General features: G+C 41.3%; 1 protein-coding gene across 6 annotated transcripts in view; it reads left to right on the top strand.

The window, feature by feature from the left end:
- TADA2A (transcriptional adaptor 2A) overlaps positions 1-16,511 on the top strand; it is a 38,387-nt gene extending 21,876 nt beyond the window's left edge. For all 6 annotated transcript variants that reach the window (XM_072940299.1, XM_072940304.1, XM_072940300.1 and 3 more), the window contains 8 exons: positions 3,620-3,683; positions 5,058-5,101; positions 7,825-7,935; positions 9,440-9,511; positions 11,196-11,328; positions 11,867-11,910; positions 14,056-14,129; positions 15,634-16,511. In XM_072940299.1, coding sequence (XP_072796400.1) covers positions 3,620-3,683; positions 5,058-5,101; positions 7,825-7,935; positions 9,440-9,511; positions 11,196-11,328; positions 11,867-11,910; positions 14,056-14,129; positions 15,634-15,819 — 728 coding nt within the window. In that variant the 3' untranslated portion in view covers positions 15,820-16,511. The remainder of the gene's footprint in view (positions 1-3,619; positions 3,684-5,057; positions 5,102-7,824; positions 7,936-9,439; positions 9,512-11,195; positions 11,329-11,866; positions 11,911-14,055; positions 14,130-15,633) is intronic.
- The last annotated feature ends 6,943 nt before the right edge of the window (positions 16,512-23,454 follow it).

Genomic DNA, 23,454 nt, shown 5'->3' on the forward strand with positions numbered 1-23,454 from the left:
AAAGAAGGGATGACACTGATTAGTCAGAGTGTGAATGCCCCTAATGAAAGATGGTACATAATTCAGGTTGGTGTTATTACCATTCCATTATACCATTATATTAATATTGCTGACCATTTATAACATTCCTTTTATATTCCCTCACTTATAAACTACTGGAAGGAAGTAAACTGGCTGGGTTTTGTTTCCCATCCCTGAGCATCTAGAAGATTGGATGAGGCCACCAAGCTCTTTTCTTCACCCAGAGACTTCTGCTCTGATTCATGGAATTTGTCTAATAAAAGGAGTGTAAATGCTCCATTGTAGAGGCCTGTGACACAGTGGAGGGATATTTAGTTACGTGCCAGCCATACCAGAAGTCACCCAGAATGGGCCCAAAAAAGATACTGCAAGTGAAATAGTATCTGAGGAAGAAAATTAAGGAAGTCCTGGGATCCCTAAATGACACCTCCTCATATTTTATTGGTCCAGAAAGAGAGATGCAGAAGACTCATAGCGTGGCTCTCTTGGTGTCCTGGTGTGATGCGGGATCTCCGTGCAGACACAGCATAGCTCGCTTTTCCTCAGGGGACAGCACTCTCCATCTGCTTTCATTTGGGAAAATCTCTCCTAAATTTCTGGACTCTTCTTTCTCAGAGTTTCATGTGTTCTAAACCCTGGGCACAGTATCTTCTAATCATTGCTGTCCCATAACCCAGGCAAGCAAGAGACATCGTGAGCACCTTCTATGTGTTAGCTCTGTGTTTTCAACACTTCTCAGAGTTGCACATTAGAGCAGTTTACTCTTCCTCTACTTGGAAAGCCAGTTTCGGCAAAATTTTTTGGCCAGAGATGGATGCTCCCTCACTTTTATTTTTCCCCCAGATTTTTCTTTTTCGGTCCGTACCATCAGCGTGCAGATCTTTAACAGTTAGTAAGTCAGAGGTCCAGCCTGGTCACTGTGCATACTCCTCTGCCTACTGGCAGTGCTCTTCCCTTTATGAGGATTTGGCTGCTTTATGCTTAAGACTTCTTAGACATACATCTATTGACAGTAGTAGCCCAACACATAACAGCACTTACTGCTATATGTATGTGTATGTATGTGCTATACTTGTTTGCTGTTTGCCAGGTACCATTTAATTCCTTGGCACATGTGAACTCATTTAATCCTCACAAAACTCTTTGAGTTGAGCATTATTATCATCCACCTTTTATAGATGAGGACATTAAGGAGTGGAAATGTCAGGTAACTTGCCTGAGGTCATGATGTAACCTTCAAGTGACAGCCATCTCTGGAGTCTGTGCTCTGTGTACTGTACCATACTTACTGTCTTCATAACCTTGAACTTTTTTTTTTTTTTTTAAAGATTTCACAATTTTTCTCTTCTACAGCCTAACCACATTACTGAGAAGTAGAAATAGGTATTTTCCCATCCTACCTTCAGGGAAGTGTACAACAGAGCTAAGTAACTTGCCTAAGGCTTCTGAGTGGCTGACTTTCACCGTTAGGTCACATAGTCTTCTTTCCTTCGTAGAACTAATTGTGTACATCTTGGACAAAAGCTTCGGGGGGGTGGGGGGAATAATCTTAAAAAGCTTTGCTTCTGGGGAATACCTGAGTCCCAGGCTTGTGCTTGTATGCTTGCAGTAGGGCTTTTGATTGGCTTCCGTGCAGTTAAGGCCTCTGAGTTGGTTTTCTTGCCAAGCAAGCAGTAAGTGCCTTCTGTCAGGAAAACAGAAACATGTTGCCAGCTATTTTGAACAATGTTAGAAATACACTGCAGTGGGAAGGAGCTGCCTCTGACTTCTGCCCACTTCTTGAAATATTTTAAGGCCAGCCGTTTGGAAACTTTGTTATCAGTCCGCAGTGTAATCACAGGGAGACCGTTAGTCCCCCAAAGCTGAGATTTCAGAGGCCGTGCATCAGTGGATAGGTTATGAGTGGTTTGGCTTTGTTTGTTTTTAATGATTTCTAGTTCTTTGTTTGCCCACTTTATTGGAACCTCCAGTCACTTTAAGTAGAATGTGAACTTATGAGTCTCATTCTTTAAGTGTCTGCCTCTCATTTATTTCTATTCTGCCCGCTGTGCTGTGGTTCTCCCTGGGTTATTCATGCAGTTCAGATCTTATAATCAGTTGCTGCTATCTGAGTGTGCATCGTGAAGAAAAGTGATAGCTTCAAACAAATTTTTCTCTGGGAGGATTCCAGTTCTCCTCCCATTTGTTTCTCTGTGTTCCCTTCCTTCCCTTTATTCTCCAGAGCCAGTTGCACAAGTTTAAACTACTGAAATGATCAAGCATTAGAACCATTTATCAGCAGGATTTATTTATAGATTTTTTTTCATAACGCAGTCTTTTCAGTTTTTTGTTTTGCTTTTGTTTTAATTAAGTCATTCCCACGCAAATCTCAAGAAACAACATGTTAAGTTAGTATCTTAGAAAAATTACAGAAATACCTTGTCAAAATTAGCGCTAATTTCCATTGGATCCTCAGGTAGTTTCTTTCCTATTGAACTCATCTTACCGTTGGGTGGATAATCAAGATGAGGCACTTAAAGAACCTGGAACATGATAAATACTCAGTGTGTATTAGCTGTTGGCTTAGCTATTTTGTTTGCTTCTCTTTCTGGCTTGAACTCTTGATTTCCTAATCCTGTTTCTCATAAGAAACAGAGTCCACTCTAAAACTTGTGCTTAGATATACTGCACATCAGAGGCATCTCCTGTCCTGCCTCTTCCACCACACACTCATGTAAAGCGCATCTCCTCCAGCACAGCATTCCAGAGCCGGCCATTGCACCGCAGTTGTGTTAGGAAACACTGGCAGAGTCTGGGGCATTCTGTGGTGCCTGAACTTCTGTATGTATCACCGTATCAATCGTTTATAGAAAGAGTTCTGCTACCTGAAAAAAGTTTGAAAACCATTACCTTCAATCTTAGACCTGATATTATTGAATTATTTTTAGTTTGTGGGCAGTTATAAGGGAAAATGAAGCAATGTTGTTTAAATTTTTGAACTTGTTAGCAACAAACAAAAAAAATCATGGTAGTTAATACTTTAATTTTTTTTAATACTTAACGTTTAAAAAAATTGCATTTATTTCACCTCTTCAGATCATCCAGCTAGAATTTGTTATTTTTATCTCAGACCCAAGGGAGAATGACCTGGATAAAGTGTCCCTGGTCTTTTCCCAGTGATTGAAGTTACATACAGATACGGTGCATCTGCCCACAGCCCAGCATGTGAGATTTTGCCGTTTCTTTCTTCTAATCTGAAGCTAACAGATGTCTTTTCTAGCCCATGTATTACCAAAGTGTAGGCTTCTCGCTGAACTGTCACATGAAAGCGAATAATATACACAGCAAGGCATGGCCAAAAGAGGTGTTCAGGAGAAGGCAGAAACTGTTATCGATAGCGTAATCCCATATAAATATATACACGGGAAAAAGGGACTTCACTGTAATTTACTGATAAAGAAATTCAGTATCCTAAGATATTTTTGTTTCCAAGAGACAAAGTTCCTGACAGTGAGTGTGGAATAGTTAGCAGTATGAAATTCAAAGTTTAAGACAGTTTGGGTAAAAGATTTATTTTTGTCTTGGCTTTATTCATATGCGTTTGTTTGTTTATTTATAGCTCTGAAGATGGCCGTAGTAGATATCTATCATTCCAGGTTAAAGGAGAGACAAAGGCGAAAAAAGTAAGTGTAGGAAACCATCCTGCCTTCTTTTGACTTTGGACTATTGACCACCTATAGCCCATAAGAGCAGGTTCCACTTGTAGCTCATCTTGTGACCTTGAGGGTTACACTTACTCTCCTTGGGTCTCAATTTTTCCATCTGTCAAATGGAGATAATAATACTGCTCCCGTTGTTTTTGCTTTTTTACCTCCTCCTTCCATACCCTTTCTTGATGTTATGATGACCAGTGAATAATATGGCTACACTGTTTTAAGGAAAAAAGGAACAGGATAAATTCAAGGTGTTGTTATGCTCTTTCTAATGCTCTTATTCTCACTGCTCAGTTTTTATGAGAAACCTTTTATCTAAAAGGATTTCAAAGAAATTATGGACACGTTTCAGGCACTCTTGGTTATTCCTTCTCTTTGCAACAGAACAAAAAACATACTTTCAGACTGAGAAACTGTGGATCCCAGACCCCTGTTGGATTACAGAAACTTTTAACAGTTCAGAGAAGAGTAGGCAGAGGGTGTGTGTGTATGTATGTGTAGGCATGTTACCATGGTGTTACTAACTGGAGACACAGTGCCATTGCAACAGTGAAAGAGGAATGGGACTTGGGAGGCACTCTTGAGGGACCAAGACATGACCTCAGGTAACGCTTACTCTTCGCGTGCCTAGAGTTGGCTCCTGCGGAGTGCTGGCGAAGATTACCCAGCTGTTCTTTTGAGAAGCTTCATTGCTAGTCATGAATACCTCTGGTGTAAATCAGAGTTTCCAGACACTAACTCTGCATGGTTTATTTAAATTGTTTCGTTTAAAACATGCAATTAGAGCTAGACAGTATTGGTAGACCTCCGTTGTTAAGGTTGCTGTTAGATCTTTTATTTTATGGTGCCCTTCCATTAATCATGCACAAGATTTATTTCAAACAGCTTCACAGCATTATGTGAATGTACATTGTGAATGTTGAATGTGTGATCGTGGTGCCCTTCAGTGGTTAACAGATATCCCTTACGTGGCTATTTTCAATTATCATTTCCCTAAGCTGAATAGATAATTTTAACATGTGGACACAGATTCCCCTTCTGTTTCGTCTTAAATTACAGACGTGAGTTTTTCAGTATTTGTGAATGCTCATTGATAGATTCATTCATCCAGCAGATAGTTATTGAGAGCTTACTATGCCTAAAGAGAGGGAAAAAATTATACGTCTGAGAGCCTGCTGTTGTGTTAGTTGACTCATTGACCTGCAGAACTCTGTGGGGAGTGACATCTTTGGACCTCGGCATTCCACCTCATAGTGTTTAAGATGTCTAATAAAAGCTGCATGTGGAAGACGTTATTAAATGTGGAACAAATTATAATATTTATAATTATGTTTTTCATTCTAGAATTATAAGGGACCATGGATTAATTAACCTTAGAAAGTTTCAGTGTAAGTATTAGCTGTTTTCTTTATTTTAAAATTTCTCCCAGTATTATTAAATAGTTTTAAAAAATCATTGGTGGCAGTAGTTTTGTTTGTTTCTTTGTTTGTTTTGTTTTTTATTTTGGTGGCAGTAGTTTTTAATCCAAGTTGCATATAGCATCATCTAGGAAGCTTTAAAAAAAAATCTGATGCCTGAGAGTCACCTCAAGCTAATTAAGTCAGGGTTTCTGGAGGTAGAGCTGAAGCATCTGTGTTTTTTAAGTCTTCAGGGCGGTTCTGTGGCATAGTGCGAGTTAAGAACCGTTAATATCTACTCAGCAACACTAGCATGGGAATTCTTTTTTCCCAAGTATAGTAATTAAAGCATGAACATAGTGGATCATTTTCTAGAACTGGATAGGATCATGTTTCGGAATTATATGTTAAATGTAGCATAACCTTGATCTTCAGGTTGTGAAAATATTTTTATGAAAAAAATCAACAAAAGGTGATACATTTATTTTGCATGGTAGTGGACAAACAGGAGGAGACATTAGCATTGTGCAGTGGTGAAAATAATCCTATCATGATTTTTAAGTGAATGCTAACTTAGACCTTACTCTTTTAAATATTGGCACTACCTCCCCTGGGCAGAAAGAACCTCTGTACTCTTTCTCCTTCTACAGTGTAGAGTTTGTTCAGCAAAGAAGAGTGATGATGTCATAATAACTGCAATATTGATGTATGTTTATAATAGTTGTATGTCACCATACTCTTTTTTTGTAAAAGTACCCAGTGATGATTGTGCTTCATATGCTACTTGGTAGAATCTTAATGGGATTTGACACCCTGCGTCCCTGGAGGGCTCAGGTCGGCCAATCTTGTCTTAAGTATCTTTTAGTGTAGTCATGATCTTAAGTATGTTATACTTTATGTTCTTTTTGTTTCACTTTCCATTACACGCTTCTCAGTCACGTGATTGTAATTGTAGTATTTCAGTGATGTCATTTTTTTTAACAAAATATGTCCTATATATACATAAAATATATAATGATGTGCTTAACCTGTCTTTTATTATTAGATATTTAGCTTATTTTCAGTTTTTTTAAATCGTTATAAATAACGCTAAGGTAAAGTTGTTTGTGAATAAAGCTTTGTATTTGTAAATTTTTTTTTTTTAGATAGATTCCCAGAAGTGAAACTAATAGGTCAAAGAATGTGATTACTAAGAGCGCTTGGCCCATGCTGCCAGGTTGCTTTCCGAGACATGGTTGTATAGGTGTACATTCTTTCTAGCAGTATGCAGGATTGCCTCTTTAACTTTGTCCTCATCAAGAGCCGTGGGTTTGCAAAAATAACCCGAGATTGTATCTCTCTTGCTTTGTCTATGGGCAACACTTGGTCATGTTCAGGCCGCCCCAGTAATGGATTCCTCTGTCTGAATTCCTGGGCTTTCCATGATAGGTCAGTTGGATTTTAACCTTTACCCGTAGTAGACTTTCACCCTCACATAAATTCTGTTCTGAGCTGGAGGACAGAGGTCAGTTTAGCCTCTTCATTCTTTTAAGTGTATTTCTTACACACGGAGCCAAGGGGAAGCTCTGTTGCACCTGAGGGAAGTGGCACGTGCAGTGCGGTTTGAGAGGTTCAGTTGTCATTATACTGGATGTATACATGACCCTGATATGGGAGGTGGAGGACGTTTTTTCATCAAACTTAAAATTTTTACTCCAGACTTTTCTGTATTATTCCTGTAGTGAGAGGGATTTTTCAGGAGTGAAAATGATCAATCTGCTGCTGCCCATCAGATCAGCTCCTGCAATTTGTGGGCAAGAATTTCTCCTGCAAAGGAAGAGGCTCATCTGAAAAGAGGACCTAATTTAAATAACTGTCACAAGTGAAAGCCTCTGTCTTTAGCCCAGGAGTGGACAGAGCCAGCCTGAGTACCACTGCTTATCTCATCGAAGTGCCCAAGCAGCAGCTCGGGAGTTCCTGGCCGCTCCAACCTACCGGTTACTGTTGGTGGGTTTCACTCCCCACCTTTTTGCTGGTGGCTCTTTTCATTAGAAATTTGGTCAGTGGTGACCCTCACAGTCCCTGACCCTGGCTTCCCTGCATACATGACCATTTACGTCCATGACGGCTATCAAAATACAACTTCATTAGTAGTAAATTAGGTTGTGGTATTTACTTAAGTTTAGAGAAAGGCAAAATGACCCATGTAGAGAGTGAAGAAGGAACTGCCTCACTTGAGAACGTGTAGTTACGGAGAAGGTTTTTGGTGGGGCATGCAAGAGATCACACATTTTTTTCCAGGCTGATATGCTCCTTTTGGGTGGATTATTGTGTCTCCTCTTCCCTTGTTCTGCAGAAGTTAATAGCAGAAATTTTGCCCAACATTGTTCCTAAGAATGCATAATTTGCCTTTAATTATGTTTCCCGTTATTGCCCGCAGTTCCTGCTCCTATGCAGATTAGGAGACAGTGAGGTGTGGAGGTCACCAGGGTGCTCAGTAGTGCAGATGCTCCCCAGTGATAACAGCATCCCTGTGTGACTGTCGCTCTGATGCTGCTTATCATTGTGATGAGTGTTTTGCATTCCTAGCTTTCCGGTTTGCTTCCTGTCACGGGTAAGTTAGTCCTGTGAGGTTAGGAATAATGTCCTTCCATATTTCTTCTTGTAAAAGAAATACAAAAAACTCAGAGATCCTTATAGTCTGTGTGACATGGCTGTATTTACTTTCTCTGCAGTAATGGAGCGGCGGTATCCCAAAGAAGTCCAAGACCTTTATGAAACAATGAGGCGATTTGCAAGGATAGTGGGGCCAGTGGAGCATGACAAGTTCATTGAAAGCCACGCATGTAGGTGATTTTTGAATCTTGAGCAAGTATTTGTGTGTGTGTGTATTTATATAAATAGGAGAGATAATAATGTGTTTTATGTGAAGTTCTGTAAATAAATAAGTGGATTTTTTTGTATTTCTTCCCCTTTATTGCTGTGAGATAAATTTAGGACTTTGGGGTTGGGTAAAGAGAGCTTAAAAAGCATAGTGGCTTTTTTTTCCCCCCAGATAAGCAGTCATTTGGTAGATTTTCCCCCCTTTTAATTTTGGGAGTTTTCAAATATATGCAAAAATAGAGATCATAGTATAATGACCCCCCCATGTATCTGTCACCCAGCTTCAGCAGTTATCAGCACATGGCCAGTCCAGTTGCATCTTCACCACCCATTCCCCTCCCACCCTCAACTGGATTATTTTGAAGCAAATCCCAGACATCATATTATTTTGTTCATAATTATTTTAGTATTAAAACTAATTTTTCAAATGGGGACAGAGCTGGATGATTCATGGAGAGAGTAGATAGTACTTCCATCATTTTCTTACCTTTTCTCTGAGAGAGCTCTATGTAATTACCGTCTGATTTTTCACTGTAAAAAACTGAAGTTGCTAAGGCAGTAAGGCCTAGGCGTTACAACAATCTGGACTGGGTGGCTAAGTCTATACCTTTCATCATGAGATTCGTGTGTCTGACCCCCCAGTTTAGTTCTGGGAAGGTACTTCATGTAGGCTCTTATCCTGCAGATATTTCTTGCATGGCATTGTAGGCGTTTATCTGAGCCAGGCTGGTTGTCCTCACCAGACAGCCAGTGTGGTTGGCCTTCTTTGTGTGACTGATCCTTTACTTCCTGTCCCAGTTTGTGCCATCCCTGGTTTATGTGTCACTCCAGAGAACTACGCCCTGCGGATGGTCCAGGCTCTTCCTTCATCCCCTCTTTCAAAGCACCCAAATTTGAATGTTCTGTCGCATAATAACCCAAGCAGTGCAACCTGATCGGTGAGCTCAGAGGAGGCAGAAATCTTTGGTTTATGGAAAACACAATGCTCTTTTGTTCCTATAGGAGAAGAGCTGTAAAGAAACTAGGGCTTGAGCAGAGTCCTAAAAGCTTTTGTCCTTCCCTTGCAGAAGGGCCACATCAAGTAATACCAGAGACCGGTTTCATGAAAGAATTTGGTTTTGTGGATAGAGCTTTTAACAGAGAATAAACAGAGCGGGGAAAGTTGATGGTTTAAAAAGTTATATTCATTACTTTTGTAGCTAAATGAGTTCAGCCAGTTCAGTGTAAGTTTTCTAGGAGACAGTTCCAGCTGTTTTCTCCAGCTGGAGACAGAAGCCAAAAGACAGCTGGAGTGTGTTTTAGTCAGCTCTTGGGTAAAATTTCTAATGAGATGTTAGCAACACGTAGGATTCCCTAGATGGAATTGCCTTGTCTTTTATATAAGGCAGAGTTACTGAAAATATTCAACATTTGATGTTGATTTTGCTTTTCCAATTTCTCTCCTTTGTTTTTTGGGGGGACGAACAGTGGAATTTGAACTCCGAAGGGAAATCAAGAGGCTCCAGGAATACAGGACAGCAGGCATCACCAATTTCTGTAGTAAGTATGCCTCAGCGACACACTAGCTGAGAGGGCAGGAGTCTTCCGAACACACAGAGGATGTCTCTGTTTGAGGTTTGTGGAGTTTTTTCTTTAAAACAAGCTTTCATACTTTAATATTCAGAATAAGTTTTTTATCTTTCCACTGAAGTTTCATCTGTTTAATGCTTATGAATGCCATTATATGGGTTACCTGAGGTGAAATAAAAGTTATGACACAGAGAAAAGAGAGGTGCTGCTTTAGATTTAGAATTGTGTTATGACCTCTTAAAAAAAGAATCTGTATTCTAATTTTCGACCTCAGCCTTTTTAAATTTAGTGATGCATAATCCGATCATTCTTGTTAACCAGGCTTCAGCTGGCTCCAGGTGCTTGCAGCCCAGTTCCCTGAGGTAGTGACAATTACAGCAGCAGCAGCAGTTTACTGTGCACCAGGTCGTACCCTGGGCACTTCACCTGGGTCGTGTCTTCTCATTCTCATAACAGACTTATAAGATAGGTATTGTTATTTTCATTGAATTAAGAAACTAAGGTTTAACGAGACAGTCGTAGAAGAGCCAGGTCATAAGGAAGGCAGCGTATTAATAGCAGTTAAGAGCTAAGGGCTAGACTTGGACAGCTTGGGTTTGAATTTTGGCTCTCCTGTTTACCAGATCTGTAATTCTGTTCAAATTTGCAATTTTCCAAGTCTCTTAGAGTTAGCGTGAAGATTAAATTACAGGTAATGCATGAAAAACATGCATAGCACACAGTAAATCCTCAGTAAATGGCAGGTTCTGTTGCTTTGTTGCTGCTGGAATGATCTGTAGCATTTCCTCCTTCCTGTTGGTTGAAAGCTGTCACCCACTACCCACCAGGAGTAACCCTGTGGGTGTTAAGTTCAGCCTAGAATAATGGATCTTTATTTTTAACCATGAAAACTGTTTACAAAATGAAATTTTATATGGAGCTCTAATCCGCAAATAAGATAAAAGTGGAACTAGTTTGGTTGAAGTCTGACGGCTCAGGAGATGTGTGGAACCCTGGACCAGCAGTATGTGGTGGTGCTTCTGCTCTTCACGGGAATCCCTTAGAGATTTGCATGGTGTCCTGGGCTCTGCGGAACATGGTATTTTGGATCCTGTTTAGCGTTGTAACGTGTAGAAAACACTGTGCAGCTGTTTACTAGATGCACCTAAAGACTGATACCAGATTTCAGTTTCCTGGTATTGGCTGCCTCTGGGAAAGAGGGGAAAAGAATAGTACTGGTCAGTGAGGATTTATTTTTATTTGTAATTCTAATTGGTTTTTAAAGAAGGGTGTATGGGTATAGCACTTGTGTGGCTTGGGAAATATACACATAGATAAAAATAGAACAAGAAGTAGTAAATATGACAATATTAAAAGTTAGTTACTTTTAGGGGTAGAAATATGAGCGACTCTTACTTCTTTGTACTTTCCTGTTTTGAGGTGTCCCCCCCAATTTCTTAAAGGTAGAAAAGGAATACAAATATTTTCATTTCTTGTCAAAAAAAGGGGATTTCAAACTAGGGGAAATCACTTTGCTTTTTTAGAAAAATAATTGTAGAAGCAGTTTTGTGAAGGAAATTTTAAAAAGATGCACCGTTTGCCGATCCGTTTGGAGGCCCTCCTGTTAGTTCTGTTGCAGTGTGACTGTGGTCCCAGCGTTTTTTCACACCTGCAGGTGCCAGAACCTACGACCACCTCAAGAAGACACGGGAAGAGGAGCGCCTCAAGCGCACCATGCTCTCCGAGGTCCTGCAGTACATCCAGGACAGCAGCGCCTGCCAGCAGTGGCTCCGGAGGCAGGCTGACATGTGAGTGCTTAGTCCGGGGCAGGGGCCTCCTCCTGGGGCTTTGGCCTGACATGTGTTTTCAGACATTTCCCTGGGCCCCTGCCCTACATGGCAGAGCAGTAGGATCGGGCAGCTACAGGAACTGAGAACACTTGAGCAGTCTGTCTCAGAAACAGTCCCGCACTGGCAGTCCTGAGAAACAGAGCTGGTTTCCTGGAACCCTACTTTGCTACTTTGACCTTATTTTTTATTTTGGTGAATTCCCTCCCCACGCCTCCTCTCTCCCTCCGTATCTGTTGGTATGATTTTCATCGGAGAATGGTGTTCCTCATGAGTGGTCTCCGGGATGTGCCAGCCCAAATCCAAGTGATTTCCTTCCCTGGAGCAGATTTCCCTTCCTGGTTAGAACACTTGGGGATGTCCTGTAAAACAGTGCGGTCTGTCTCATGACTTCCCTTCACAGTAACTGTCCTGATAAATGTCACCCTGTGTCACATGAGCTTTTAGAAATTGCTTTCTTTAATGTGACAGAAGTTTAAATTCCTCTCTTTCGTTGTAGTGATTCTGGCCTGAGTCCTTCCGTTCCAATGGCTTCGAATTCAGGTAATTATTTTTTTTAGGCTGGATCAAGTCCTGATTGTGACATTTTCATTCTAGGATTGTGCTGACCCAACAGTCCCTTCTGCCTTTGTGGGAGCTGTGTGCTTAGGCAAAGAAATGATAATAAGTGTTATCCCAGTTTATAACCATCAGCAAGTTTTTAGAATCTTCATGGCCAAACAGGGATTTTCCTTAGGTTTGGAGTACAGAGACAGGGGAAGAAGGAACTGCACACAGGTGTTTTCTCTGTTTTACCATTGTCCACAGGCAGTTAGTTTATGTGGTTCTGTCTACCGCACACTCGGAGATTTGTTTCACAGGGCACAAATTGAAGGCTTTGTGTCCTGTATGAGCAAAGAGGCGTGTTACTTGCCAGAAGAGCAAGGCTTTCTTTGTAAGTTGGAGACTTACGGTATTTCTGTTTCTTCTCTTTATCTCTTTGGGTATGTTCTATTTTGAAAGCAAGATTAAGCCATATGCTGCCTGCTGTTGGGGCTTGGTAATCAGTGAGTGGTGGTTTGTGGGGGGGTGTTAGTTGTAGAGCTCTGGGCCAAGGTCGTGGTGTTCCTTTGCCTGTTCTCTTGGTTATCATTCACCCCTGCTTCACAAGGTAGATCAGCCACTTCCCCTAATCAGAACATACAGAGGGCTCCACTGATTACAGACTGGACATGTCAAACGACCCGTTTGCAGTTTTACCATTTTTTGGAAGCTTGAAAAAAACAGACTTTGTGATCCCATTCAAAATCTTTCAGATTCAGGATCTAAACAGAGCTCAGAAAAGGCGACTTTAGGGATTTTTTTTTTCCATTTATTCCCTTGTTTCAAGTAGTTTTTTCTTAAAGGAGAAAAGAGAATCTTTTCGGGACTAGGCAAAGAAGTTTCGTAAGTCTCTTACGTTCAACCCCTCCCCCCAATCTAAATACAGAAATGCAAATAACTTAATACTGGCTAATGAAAATGAATGAACTGACATGACTATGCAGCTTTGGTATTTGGTGTTTTCTGAACCATTGCATACACTCTTTGTTGCTTCCTGGGCGAATTTTAGCCTTCCTCGCCCCTGGTATTTGGGCTGAGGAGATCCCTTGCTCCTCTTCATGCTCTGAGTTGCTCCCAAGTCAGAGCAAAGTCAGAAGCCTGGATCCCTGGTTGTAACTTAGCCTCTGGTAACTTTGGAGAGGCACCGAATGATTGCAGCCTCCCTTTTTGAGCATTCAGGGTAAGGCTAGGCCTGTCAGTTATGGGGAAGCCCTTCTCCCCTTTCTTGACACCACAGAGAAGCCTGTTTCATAGCAGAGAAGGCTATAGCAGTCCCCCCTTTTCTCTCCACCCCCTAAAAGGCAACCCCATCAATCCCATAAAACGTAATGCATTAATTCTACATTTTCTTCTGCTTAACGCAGTCCATTCATCTCCAGCTGAACACTAATTCCAAATGTACGTTCAAAACAAAACCAAAAAAAAATTTGCACATCAAGCTTCCCATCCTGGGCAGTGACCTCATACTTGGGCTTCTCTCTCAGGCATGTGAGTTCACCTCAGCCTCTCCTTTGCCATATAGTGGCTCATTGTTCCTCTGTGCGGATCTTCCAGGTAAACAGGGCTACTTTGGAAGGAGCAGATATTCCCTCACGTAATAAATAAGAAGGGCCTTTTGCTGGCCTAGCACTCTGCGTTTGATCTCAGGGCGAGTGGTACCTGGCTAATTACCGTGTTTGCCTTCACTGCTGGCGGCGTGGCAAGGCTTAGGAAATGTCTCTCCTGCAGAGCTGTTGTTTCCATTCATCAGCTGTCAAGGTGGGCAGTGCATGACCTCTCTTAACTGGGCGACCTCTGGGCTTTAGATTTCAGAATCTCCTACTGGGTTAGGAAGAACGGTCATATCTGACGCTAAGGTACGTGTGATGATATATGTATTATGTCAGAGCAATGGATACATGACTTCCCATTTTTATTTTCAAGTGAACATTGGAGCACCCATGTTGCTAGCTGAACTGAGGCCTGAGGTGATGGGTAGGGATTTCCTACAGCTGGATTAGTAATCTTATATCTAACTGGCCTGACTGATGAAATTTGTTATACTTTTTACACCTGAGGGATTGTCACTCTTAGGAAATATATGCCTTTTTCTGTCTGTATCAATAGGTAGACGAAGTGCACCACCCTTGAACCTCACTGGCCTCCCTGGCACAGAGAAGTTGAATGAAAAAGAAAAGGAGGTAACAAAAAGAAGGGGAACTGAATGGAGGGGCTGGTTATTCATTGAGTTATCATTAAAAACACATTACAGGGTCAAACCCATCTGCTCTGTTCATGTAACACACATGTATGTCCCGCTCTAGCCCATCCTAGAGGCCTTGGGACTAAAGAGCTGACCTCAGCAGGTCTCAGAGACTCCTTTCCTTATCACCCCACCACCAGTTGTCTTCTGAGAACATAAGACATGTAACTCTAAATAATAGCAGTTGTTATTAACTGAGCATTTACCACGTGCTAGATACTGTCCCCAGTGCTTCATGGAAATGAATTTGATTTTTTACCAGCTTAAACTAACTTACAAGAAAATAGTTACTTCCTATTAGAATGGTCACTTTCAGAAGTTGTACACTTATTCCAACAATATGACCCTCACTTAAAAGATTTTTGAATTGTCTCTAGCGCATAAGCATAAGCGTAAAGAACTCACCATCATATATAGTCACACAGTAATTTTGATTAAAAAAGCCATGACCTACTTTTCTTTTCCTTTATAGTCATCAGATGTGTCTTCCTGTTACTTTTCGCTGTTTCTAAACTTTAAATCCAGCCTCAAAAGAGTCATGATCAAGCGTTTTCAAAAGAATGTGCCACAGCTCTGAAGTCCCTTCCAAAAGAGAAATTCCCCTTTTGTTCCTCCTGTGTCCCTCTCACAGTTTCCAAGACCAGTGTCCTCTTCTGCCACCTTGAATCATGTAGTCAGGTCAGACAATAGGGAGAGTCATGGAGTAGGCGCTAGTGTTAGCCTTTTATTTTACCCAGTGGGAGCAGTAGAGATTAATTTGGGAGTAGAAGGATGCGTGTTATATCCAGGTGTTGCTGAAGAAGTGTTGCCATTCTGATCCAAGTGTTGAATCGCCTGGAGTTTCAAGCAGTTTTCATCCTTCCCCACAAAATGGTGACCTCAGACTGTTCATTGCTGGATAATGGCCGATGAACTGGAATTGAGCCAGCGTTCTAGACTTTTACCAGTTAAAGTGGCCTCTTAGCAAGGTCTCTGTATATCACCTCTCCCTCCAAAGTAGGAAACGTAATCACAAAAGCAGAGACTACAGATTCATGCTGATACTGAAAGTAATGTGATTCACACTTGGGAATCCAGGCATCTGCAGCCCCGCCCCCACCCTGCCCTGTGACTCCTCTCTGACCATCTGTGCTGGAATGTGCCAGGCCTCTACCCTGGGCTGCTCCCCGGACACACACTTGTATTCCCTGACGAACCCCAGTGAGCCAGCCGATGTGCGCTGAACGCGCCCCCGGCATCACACACTCTGCGCTCTTCTGTCTGTCTGCATAGAGTGTTCTCTTCAGAGCGGAGACAAGGTGGAATGTGGTCGGCCACCCAGCAGCTGCTTTAAATAGCTGGAGGTTGATACCACTTTTTAAATTTTATTTGGGCTATACCTGCTGGATTAAATTATGAGAGTGACAGGTGTTGATGTTTATTAAATTTGCCGTGTCTTGCAGCTCTGTCAGATGGTGAGGTTGGTCCCGGGAGCCTATTTAGAATACAAATCTGCTCTACTGAACGAGTGTAACAAGCAAGGAGGCTTGAGACTGGCACAGGCAAGAGCACTCATCAAGATAGACGTGAACAAGACCCGGAAAATCTATGACTTCCTCATCCGAGAAGGACACATCACTAAGGCCTGAGGCTCCATGGGCCGGGAGCAGAGATCACAAGTGTGGAGTGTGGTAGGCCAGAGGACAGCAGGGCATTCTGGAGTTTCGTTTCTGAGCTGAAGTCTCATTGTGGAAAGAGGGGAAGAACAAAGGAAACCTTAAGTTGTACTCATGTCTACTTTCTCCTCCGCCCTGCTTCCAGATACGCCCGTTGCTGGTATCGTGCCGCGGAGCTATGTGCTAGATAAGCTATTATTAATTGTGTGTGGGCATTCATTCCTAACACCTCTTGTAACTAAAACAAGCACCATAGTACCTCACATCACAGTGTTGGTAGAAATAGAACTAAACCCATCCTTCGTCCCAGGAGCCCAGCTCAGATCCTTGTACTTGCTTGGGAGGTTGGTTTTCTGACTATCTGTTTTGCCTGCAGATGTTACAGACAGATTTAAAATAAAGAGAAAGGTTATAGAGCATGAGGAAGCCTTCTCTTTCTGTCTGAGGATTTTTTTTTTAAGCCGACAGCTTATGTTTATGAGCAAAGAGGAGGAAAATCTCCCCATGATTGTCTTCTCCCAAACTGCATCTTGAACTTTAATGTCTGGCATTGTAATTTGCAGTCTTACTGTCTAATCTGCAGTAGACTTTTGAAGGGGTGGTACCGGATATAAAACATCTGTGTTATTTTTAGAATTAATGGATTAAAATGTTTTCCTACTTAATTTGTGGGTGTGTCAAGTATTCTGGTAACTAAAGCACACTTTGGGTGTCGGATGCCCGCCTCATCACGCTGCACTGTCTCTGCTAACACGTGTGTCCTGGGCTCACCCTGTTCTTACCCTGGGCTTCCCAGGATACCAGGCCCCTGGGGATGGAGATGATGCAATTAACCCAGCTTTGCTTGGATTGAGACCTGAACCCTAATTTCTCAATGGTGAAAGGCTAGCCTGCAAGAAAGTCTACTTTTAAAACAAAAGCAAAGCATTTTCATATAGGGAACACTAAAAAATGAGAGTGAGTGACCCTGTCACATCTGAAACTTGGTCCTTAAATCTTTCTGCACAGTAAGAAGCCAGGCCCAGAGTCAGGGTTACCTCCTCTCTGCGAGAAGCAAAGTTATATAGAAATGCTTCAGAATCCACACAGATTATTTCCAGTAGCTGACTGATTCTTTAATTCCTTCAACATTCAAAATGTCTTAAGTCAAATATTACATGGTTTGTTGGAAGTACCTGCTCAGACTTTCTGACTGATGTACATATGCATGCTGTTTGCTAGTAGACTTCACCTAGGAGGTCACAAATGAAAAGGAAGTTCTTAGGGACAGAGGAAATTAGAATAAAGGACTTCAGTCTTTTAAAAGAGTGGCTTTAAAAGGGGTCTCTTTTCTTTGCATAGTCCTGTCTCTTAGAAAACGTGTTCTGCCACCACCATCACTCCAAGTTGGTTATAAAGGGATTGCGTCTTATCCTTGAAAGGTAAGTCCTGCTCTAAAAATGCATTAGACATCAGTGTCAGGTGATGTCTGCTGTAGTCTAAGGAATCCTTAATCTTGATTAAGGAAGGCTTCCTCGTAGAGGTGAGCTTTTGAGACAAAATATTAAGATGGAGATGAGAGAAATAAAATGGCAAATGGAAGTGGGAGACTGTTCCAGACGTAGTAGGTGGAGGAGGGTGTGGAGGTAGCCATGGGGAAAAGGAAAATGGTGCCAGGAGATTTAGTTGGCTAGGACACAAGGGGCAGCTGTGGTAGTTAGGAGTGGGAGGATGGTGGGACAGTCTGATAGAAACCTTGAAATGAGTTTAAGTCTGAAAAACTGATTGGGGAATCAGTATATTTGCTGAGGAACATGGCGTAGTTGAAAATAGTGACAAAAAAATAAGGCTGTAGTTTCAAATGACTGGATTTTAGAAAGTAGGATTATTACTGTTTTGGTAAACCCAACTTTGCAAGATTTAAGACCTAGACTCTCTAGTGGGTTTCTCAAAGATCAAGCCATAATTTTGGGTGAGGAGTTCTCTTGAAAGGAGTCGCTGAGTCTTTCTGCCGTTATAATAGAAAAGCACTTGCTGATGTTTGATGTAGCATAATGTTCCTTCCTTCCTGTCACCAAAGGAAATTTCTCCTTGTTACTAAAAATCCAGAACTAACAAGGGCTTTTCAAAGAATATTCCATTCTTCCCCTTTTCTGCTGGACGGTATTGGCCATAAACCAGCTAGACTAATATAGGTCTTTCTTTCTTGGTCCAGATCATCTCTGAAGAAGGAGAGTTTACTCTGAAACTCAACAACATGGATAAAGACCTTTAGCTGTTAGGAATTTTTATTTCAATCTAACATTAAAGACTCATGCTGGAATTTTATGCATATCCATCCTTGCCAGTGGTGGGAAATAGAGAACAAATTTCTTTCCGTGTAATAACCCTTCTCTTTGCTCAAAGACCTTGACTGTCTCTGTTAAGACCAACTAACTATTTATGATTTATTTCTTCTTGAGTTCCAGTTTTTATCCTTTTACTGTTTACAATTCCCCTCCACCCCTACCCCCCTTTTTAAATCTGAACTTAACTAACCAGTCCTTGCTCAGTGACAAGAACAAGCTTCGTAGTTTAGAGGAACGTGATCCTCAGCTTGTAGTTCCCTGGGAAGGAGAGAAGACCGGTGACATTCGTCAGGAACAGAATTCTAGTTGGTAAGTCATGCCAGCTTTAGGAAACGTGCAGATATGTAATAAGCACTAAAATTTCCAGTGTGATGAATCAGACCCAAACTACAAAGAGAAGCATGAAAAAACTAACTCGTTCACGTACTCCAAAACACTTCCCCTGGTCTCTGGGCAGGAGAGTGGTACTGTGTTCTAAACAGCATTCTCGAATCTCTCTCATTTTTAAGGCTGTCTTTGTGGATACCTTCTAGATACATACTTTTACTGTTAACACAAGAAGCTTTTCCACAACTTAACATGTACCTGGCTTTTTGTATGAATTTCTGAAAATTAGTTTAATTCAGGAGGTACTGATCTGGAAGCTTTGCTTTCCTTTCCAGTGTGCTTAGCCAGATGTGTTTAACCTTTCCCCTGTCTGCCAGAAAGGACCACCTCTGGCTCAGTAGGACACTGCCATGTCTGTGACCTTGTGTAGAAGAGGTAGCCCAGCTGGGACAAAGAATTTCCCTTGAATCAGACAAAATAATCAGCCATTGAGTGAAATATAAGTGATACTGAGCAGGATCTCAGAGTGCAGTCAGGGTCAGAGCATCCTGGATAGGACAGGGATGGTCATGCTGATGGAGACACTGAACTTGGGGGAGAGAGCAGTAGTGAAGAGCATTTAGGGAGTATTTTGGAACATAAATATTCTATCTACGAAACATGCGTTGGAACTGAGTGTTATTTAGTATGCTGCTTTTGAGGGTGGTGGGTAGGGACAGGTGAATCATTTCTGAGAAGCCTGGAAAGCCAGTTTCTGTATCTAATAGGAGAGAGCTCTTTCTCTGTTCATTGTTTGCTGCTGCCATGGCTTCTTTCAGCTGAGGTTTGCTGGGATGAGAGTATGAACTGCCCTTTGATTTGACTGACCTGGCTTACAAATCAAGAGACAGGTATTTGAGGGAAGGATGAGTGTCTTGCGTCTGATGTTAAAATTCCTTTGTCACTATGAGTTACTTGCTTGGTATGCATTGTGTACTGGGCCCCCTTTCCTGTTAAGAGTAGGAATAAGGAAGTTGAGATAAGGATGCAGAAAGTGATCATTAAGGAGTTTAAAACCCCAAACTGAAAACTACAAAAAATGTGGTTCATTAGATGTAGCCCTGAACATCACCACACCTCCCCGTGTCTTTGAAAGTCCTGGTTAACCTTTGCCAGCTCAGATTTGTTTTGTATCTTTCAGGGTTGGACAATTAAGTCTGATGCACTTATTTCCTACTTTGGAGCACAGTGGATGGATTTCTGTGACAACAAACTAGACATTTGGTTGAACTAATTTCATGTTCTTAACCAAGCCACACTGTTTTTTAGCTTGCTCTGGTTTCCCCAGAGGTCTTATGTGGCAAAAAAGCTTCCAGATGGCTTGCTAAGAATCTTGCCTTAGTCCAGAGTTACATTGAACAAAAGTAGCATCTTAAGAAGTGTGGAAAGGAGAAGTTGTTTTAAGAAACCAACGCTTTCTTAGATATCCCGTGCTCTTGGATTGTAAGAATTAATATTGTTAAAATGGCCATACTACCCAGAGCAATCTACAGATTTAATGTAATCTCTATCAAATTACCCAGGACATTTTTCACAGAACAGAACAAATAATCCCTAAAATTTATACGGAATTACCAAAGACCCAGAATTGCCAAAGCAGTACTGAAGAAAAAGAACAAAGCTGGAGGAATAACCCCCCCAGACTTCAGACAATACTACAGAGCTGCAGTAATCAAAACATCTTGGTATTGGCACAAAAACAGACATATGGATCAATGGAACAGATTAAGAGAGCCCCAAAAATAAACCCACACACTTACAGTCAATTAATCTTCGACAAAGGAGGCAAGAATATACAATGGAGAAAAGACAGTCTCTTCAGTAAGTGGTGTTGGGAAAACTGGAGAGCAGCATGTAAATCAATGAAGTTAGAACACTCCCTCACATTGTACACAAAAATAAACTCAGAATGGCTTAAAGACTTACACATAAGACAGGACATAAATCTCCTAGAAAAGAACAAAGGCAAAACGTTCTCTGACATACATCATAGCAGTGTTCTCCTAGGGCAGTCAGCCAAGGCAATAGAAATAAATGCAAAAAAAAGGGGGGGGGATCTAATAAAACTTACAAGCTTTTGCACAGCAAAGGAAACCATCAACAAAACAAAAAGACAGCTTAGGGACCGGGAGAAAGTATTTGCAAACAATGCGATTGAAAAGGGCTTAATTTCCAGAATATACAAACAGCTCACACAACGCAATAACAACAACAACAAAAACCCAACCCAATCAAAAAATGGGCAGAAGATCTAAACTGACATTTCTCCAGTGAAGACATACAAATGGCCGATAGGCACAGGAAAAGATGCTCAGTATCACTAATTATCAGAGAAATGCAAATCAAAACACCAGTGAGATATCACCTCACATTGGTCAGAATGGCCATCATTAAAAAGTCCACGAATGATAAATGCTAGAGGGGTTGTGAAGAAAAGAGAACCTTCCTACACTGCTGGTGGGAACACAGTTTGGTGCAGCCACTATAGAAAACAGTATGGAGGTTCCTTAAAAAACTAAATACAGATGCACCATATGATCCAGCAATCCCACTCCTGGGCATATATCTGGAAAGAACTCTAGTTTGAAAAGACAGCATTCACCCCAGTGTTCATAGCAGCACTATTTACAATAGCTAAAACATGGAAGCAACTTAAATGTCCACTGACAGATGACTGGATAAAGAAATTGTGTGTGTGCGCGTGCATGGGCACACAATGGAATACTACTCAGCCATAAAAAGTGAAATAATGCCATTTAGCAACATGGATGGACCTAGAGATGATCATACTAAATAAGGTAAGTCAGAAAGCCAAATATGATATCACTTATAAGTGGAATCTCAAAAAAAATGATACAAATGAACTTGTTTACAAAACAGAGACAGACTCACAGACATAGAAAACAAACTTATGGTTACCAGGGAGGAAAGGGGGAAGGGAAGGATAAATTAGGAGTTCAGAATTTGCAGATACTAACTACAATATATAAAATAGACACACAACAAGGTCCTATGGTAAAACACTGCAAACTATATTCATTATCTTGTAATCACATTTAATGAAAAAGAATATATGTATAACTGAATCGCTATGCTGTACATCAGAAATGAACACAACATTGTAAATCCATTATACTTAAAAAAAATCCCCAACACCTCAATCAAAGCAAGAGCACTGAAATGCTGTCTTTATATCACCCTTCTTCAATGAACTGACAGCTAAGTGCCAGCTCATGACACTTCCAGTGCATCTCTCTTCTCCTTGGAGAGCTGTCTGCCAAGGACACTCTGTGTTTCTGAGTTGTTTGCAAAGACCTAACCTCTTTTCTCCCATTAAACAATAGAGAACTACTGATGTGGTAGTTATTCTCTCCCCTCTACTCATCCCCCTGCCGCCCCATTATCACTATTTAGGGGATTCCTTTAAAACATTAAAAAAAATTTTTTTAAGAAATATAATAGAACCTACACTGTGGAGCTTAGTTTTAATGTTCCCAATCAATGTACCCTGTAAGAGAAATAATTTTGGAAAAAGAACGTAAACTAATGTTCTTGAGTTGGGGCTAGGTGTTTGATATTTTTATATTAGTTTCCAGTCTTACGATGTTGTCTAAGACAAAAAAGACAATTTTCAGGGTAATTTAATAGCATTTCCCCTAAAATTATTGAAAAATGGATGAAAAGTTCAGAAGTGCCATGAAAACACTAGGTCCCAATCACCAGGGGTTTCAGAGATGGGTGGAATGATAACTTTTGGTAGAGGAGAGGCCAGCAGTGTGCCAACCCTTATCCCATGGGAATTTGCTGTGCTTGGAGAGGTGGAACAGCTTTTCCATACACTATCCTGTTAGAAACCTCTTTTAAACCTAGGTCAAATTGCAGCAGAAGCCACTCTACTACGGGCAGAAGCCAGAACCTATATTTTTTCCCTAGAAGATGACACCTTGATGTATTTTTTACCACAGGGCATTTATCTAAGTTCTAGGCACAGATAGCTGACAGCAATGCCAACCTTACCTGACTGCCCCTACCCAACAAGGTCTTTGCCTTGTTTCTGGCATGCGTAGTTTCAGATTCAGGACACCTGTCAGATCTAAGTCAGCATAGGCTTAACTTCATGATGCAGAGCAAAACGCTTTTGAAAGCAAAATCTCCCAGGAGTGCCTCCGCCCCCAGCAACTGCAGAAAAGGTGTCTGTGGGAGAGAATGGTGGCTATAGACGTCATTGCATCTTCCAGATCCCAGCTGTGACCTGGCTTAGAGTTTTACAGTTAAAAATAACCACGGCTTAGAGTTGGGGGGGAAAAAAGTAAACTGTTTCATCTCCATGGAAACTAGGAGAGGGGAAAAAGGCAAGCCTTGGATTTCTAGCAGATGTGGTAAGATGGGGGCAGATACAGGGGCTGGGAGCTTAGGCCTTCTGATGAAAGGAGCTACCCCTGATTAGCATCCAGGACATAGCCAGACATTGCTCCAGGGCTCTGGAGACACACTGGAGACACACTGCAGCTGATATGTTGGCAACAATGTGTACATTCTTGGGTGGGTGAAGAATTATTTGAGGCTCCCAACTTCCTGTAACAGATTTGCTACTTGCTATTTGCTATTTGACAAAGCAGAGAGCAGAAGAGCAACACAGTACATTAGATGTTGCCCTCTAACCAATCTGGGAACCTCTGCTACCCCCTTCACATTCCATTCTTTTGTTTGCTAGTCAGAGGCTGTTGACCTCAGAAGTAATTTATAATTAGAGGGGCGACCTTCAGGCTCTTGGGCTGATAGGAGCATTTACTTTCAGTAGGACCAGGTTTTCCCTCTTTGATGTTGTAGGAAATTATGCAAAAGTGGCATTAATTACCTAGGAAGTCCTTAAAATTATGTCTCTTTATCATTTTGGTATTGTTAATATCAGAGG

Source organism: Vicugna pacos, chromosome 16 (genome assembly GCF_048564905.1).
Source record: "Vicugna pacos chromosome 16, VicPac4, whole genome shotgun sequence".
In the NCBI taxonomy this organism is placed as follows: domain Eukaryota; kingdom Metazoa; phylum Chordata; class Mammalia; order Artiodactyla; family Camelidae; genus Vicugna; species Vicugna pacos.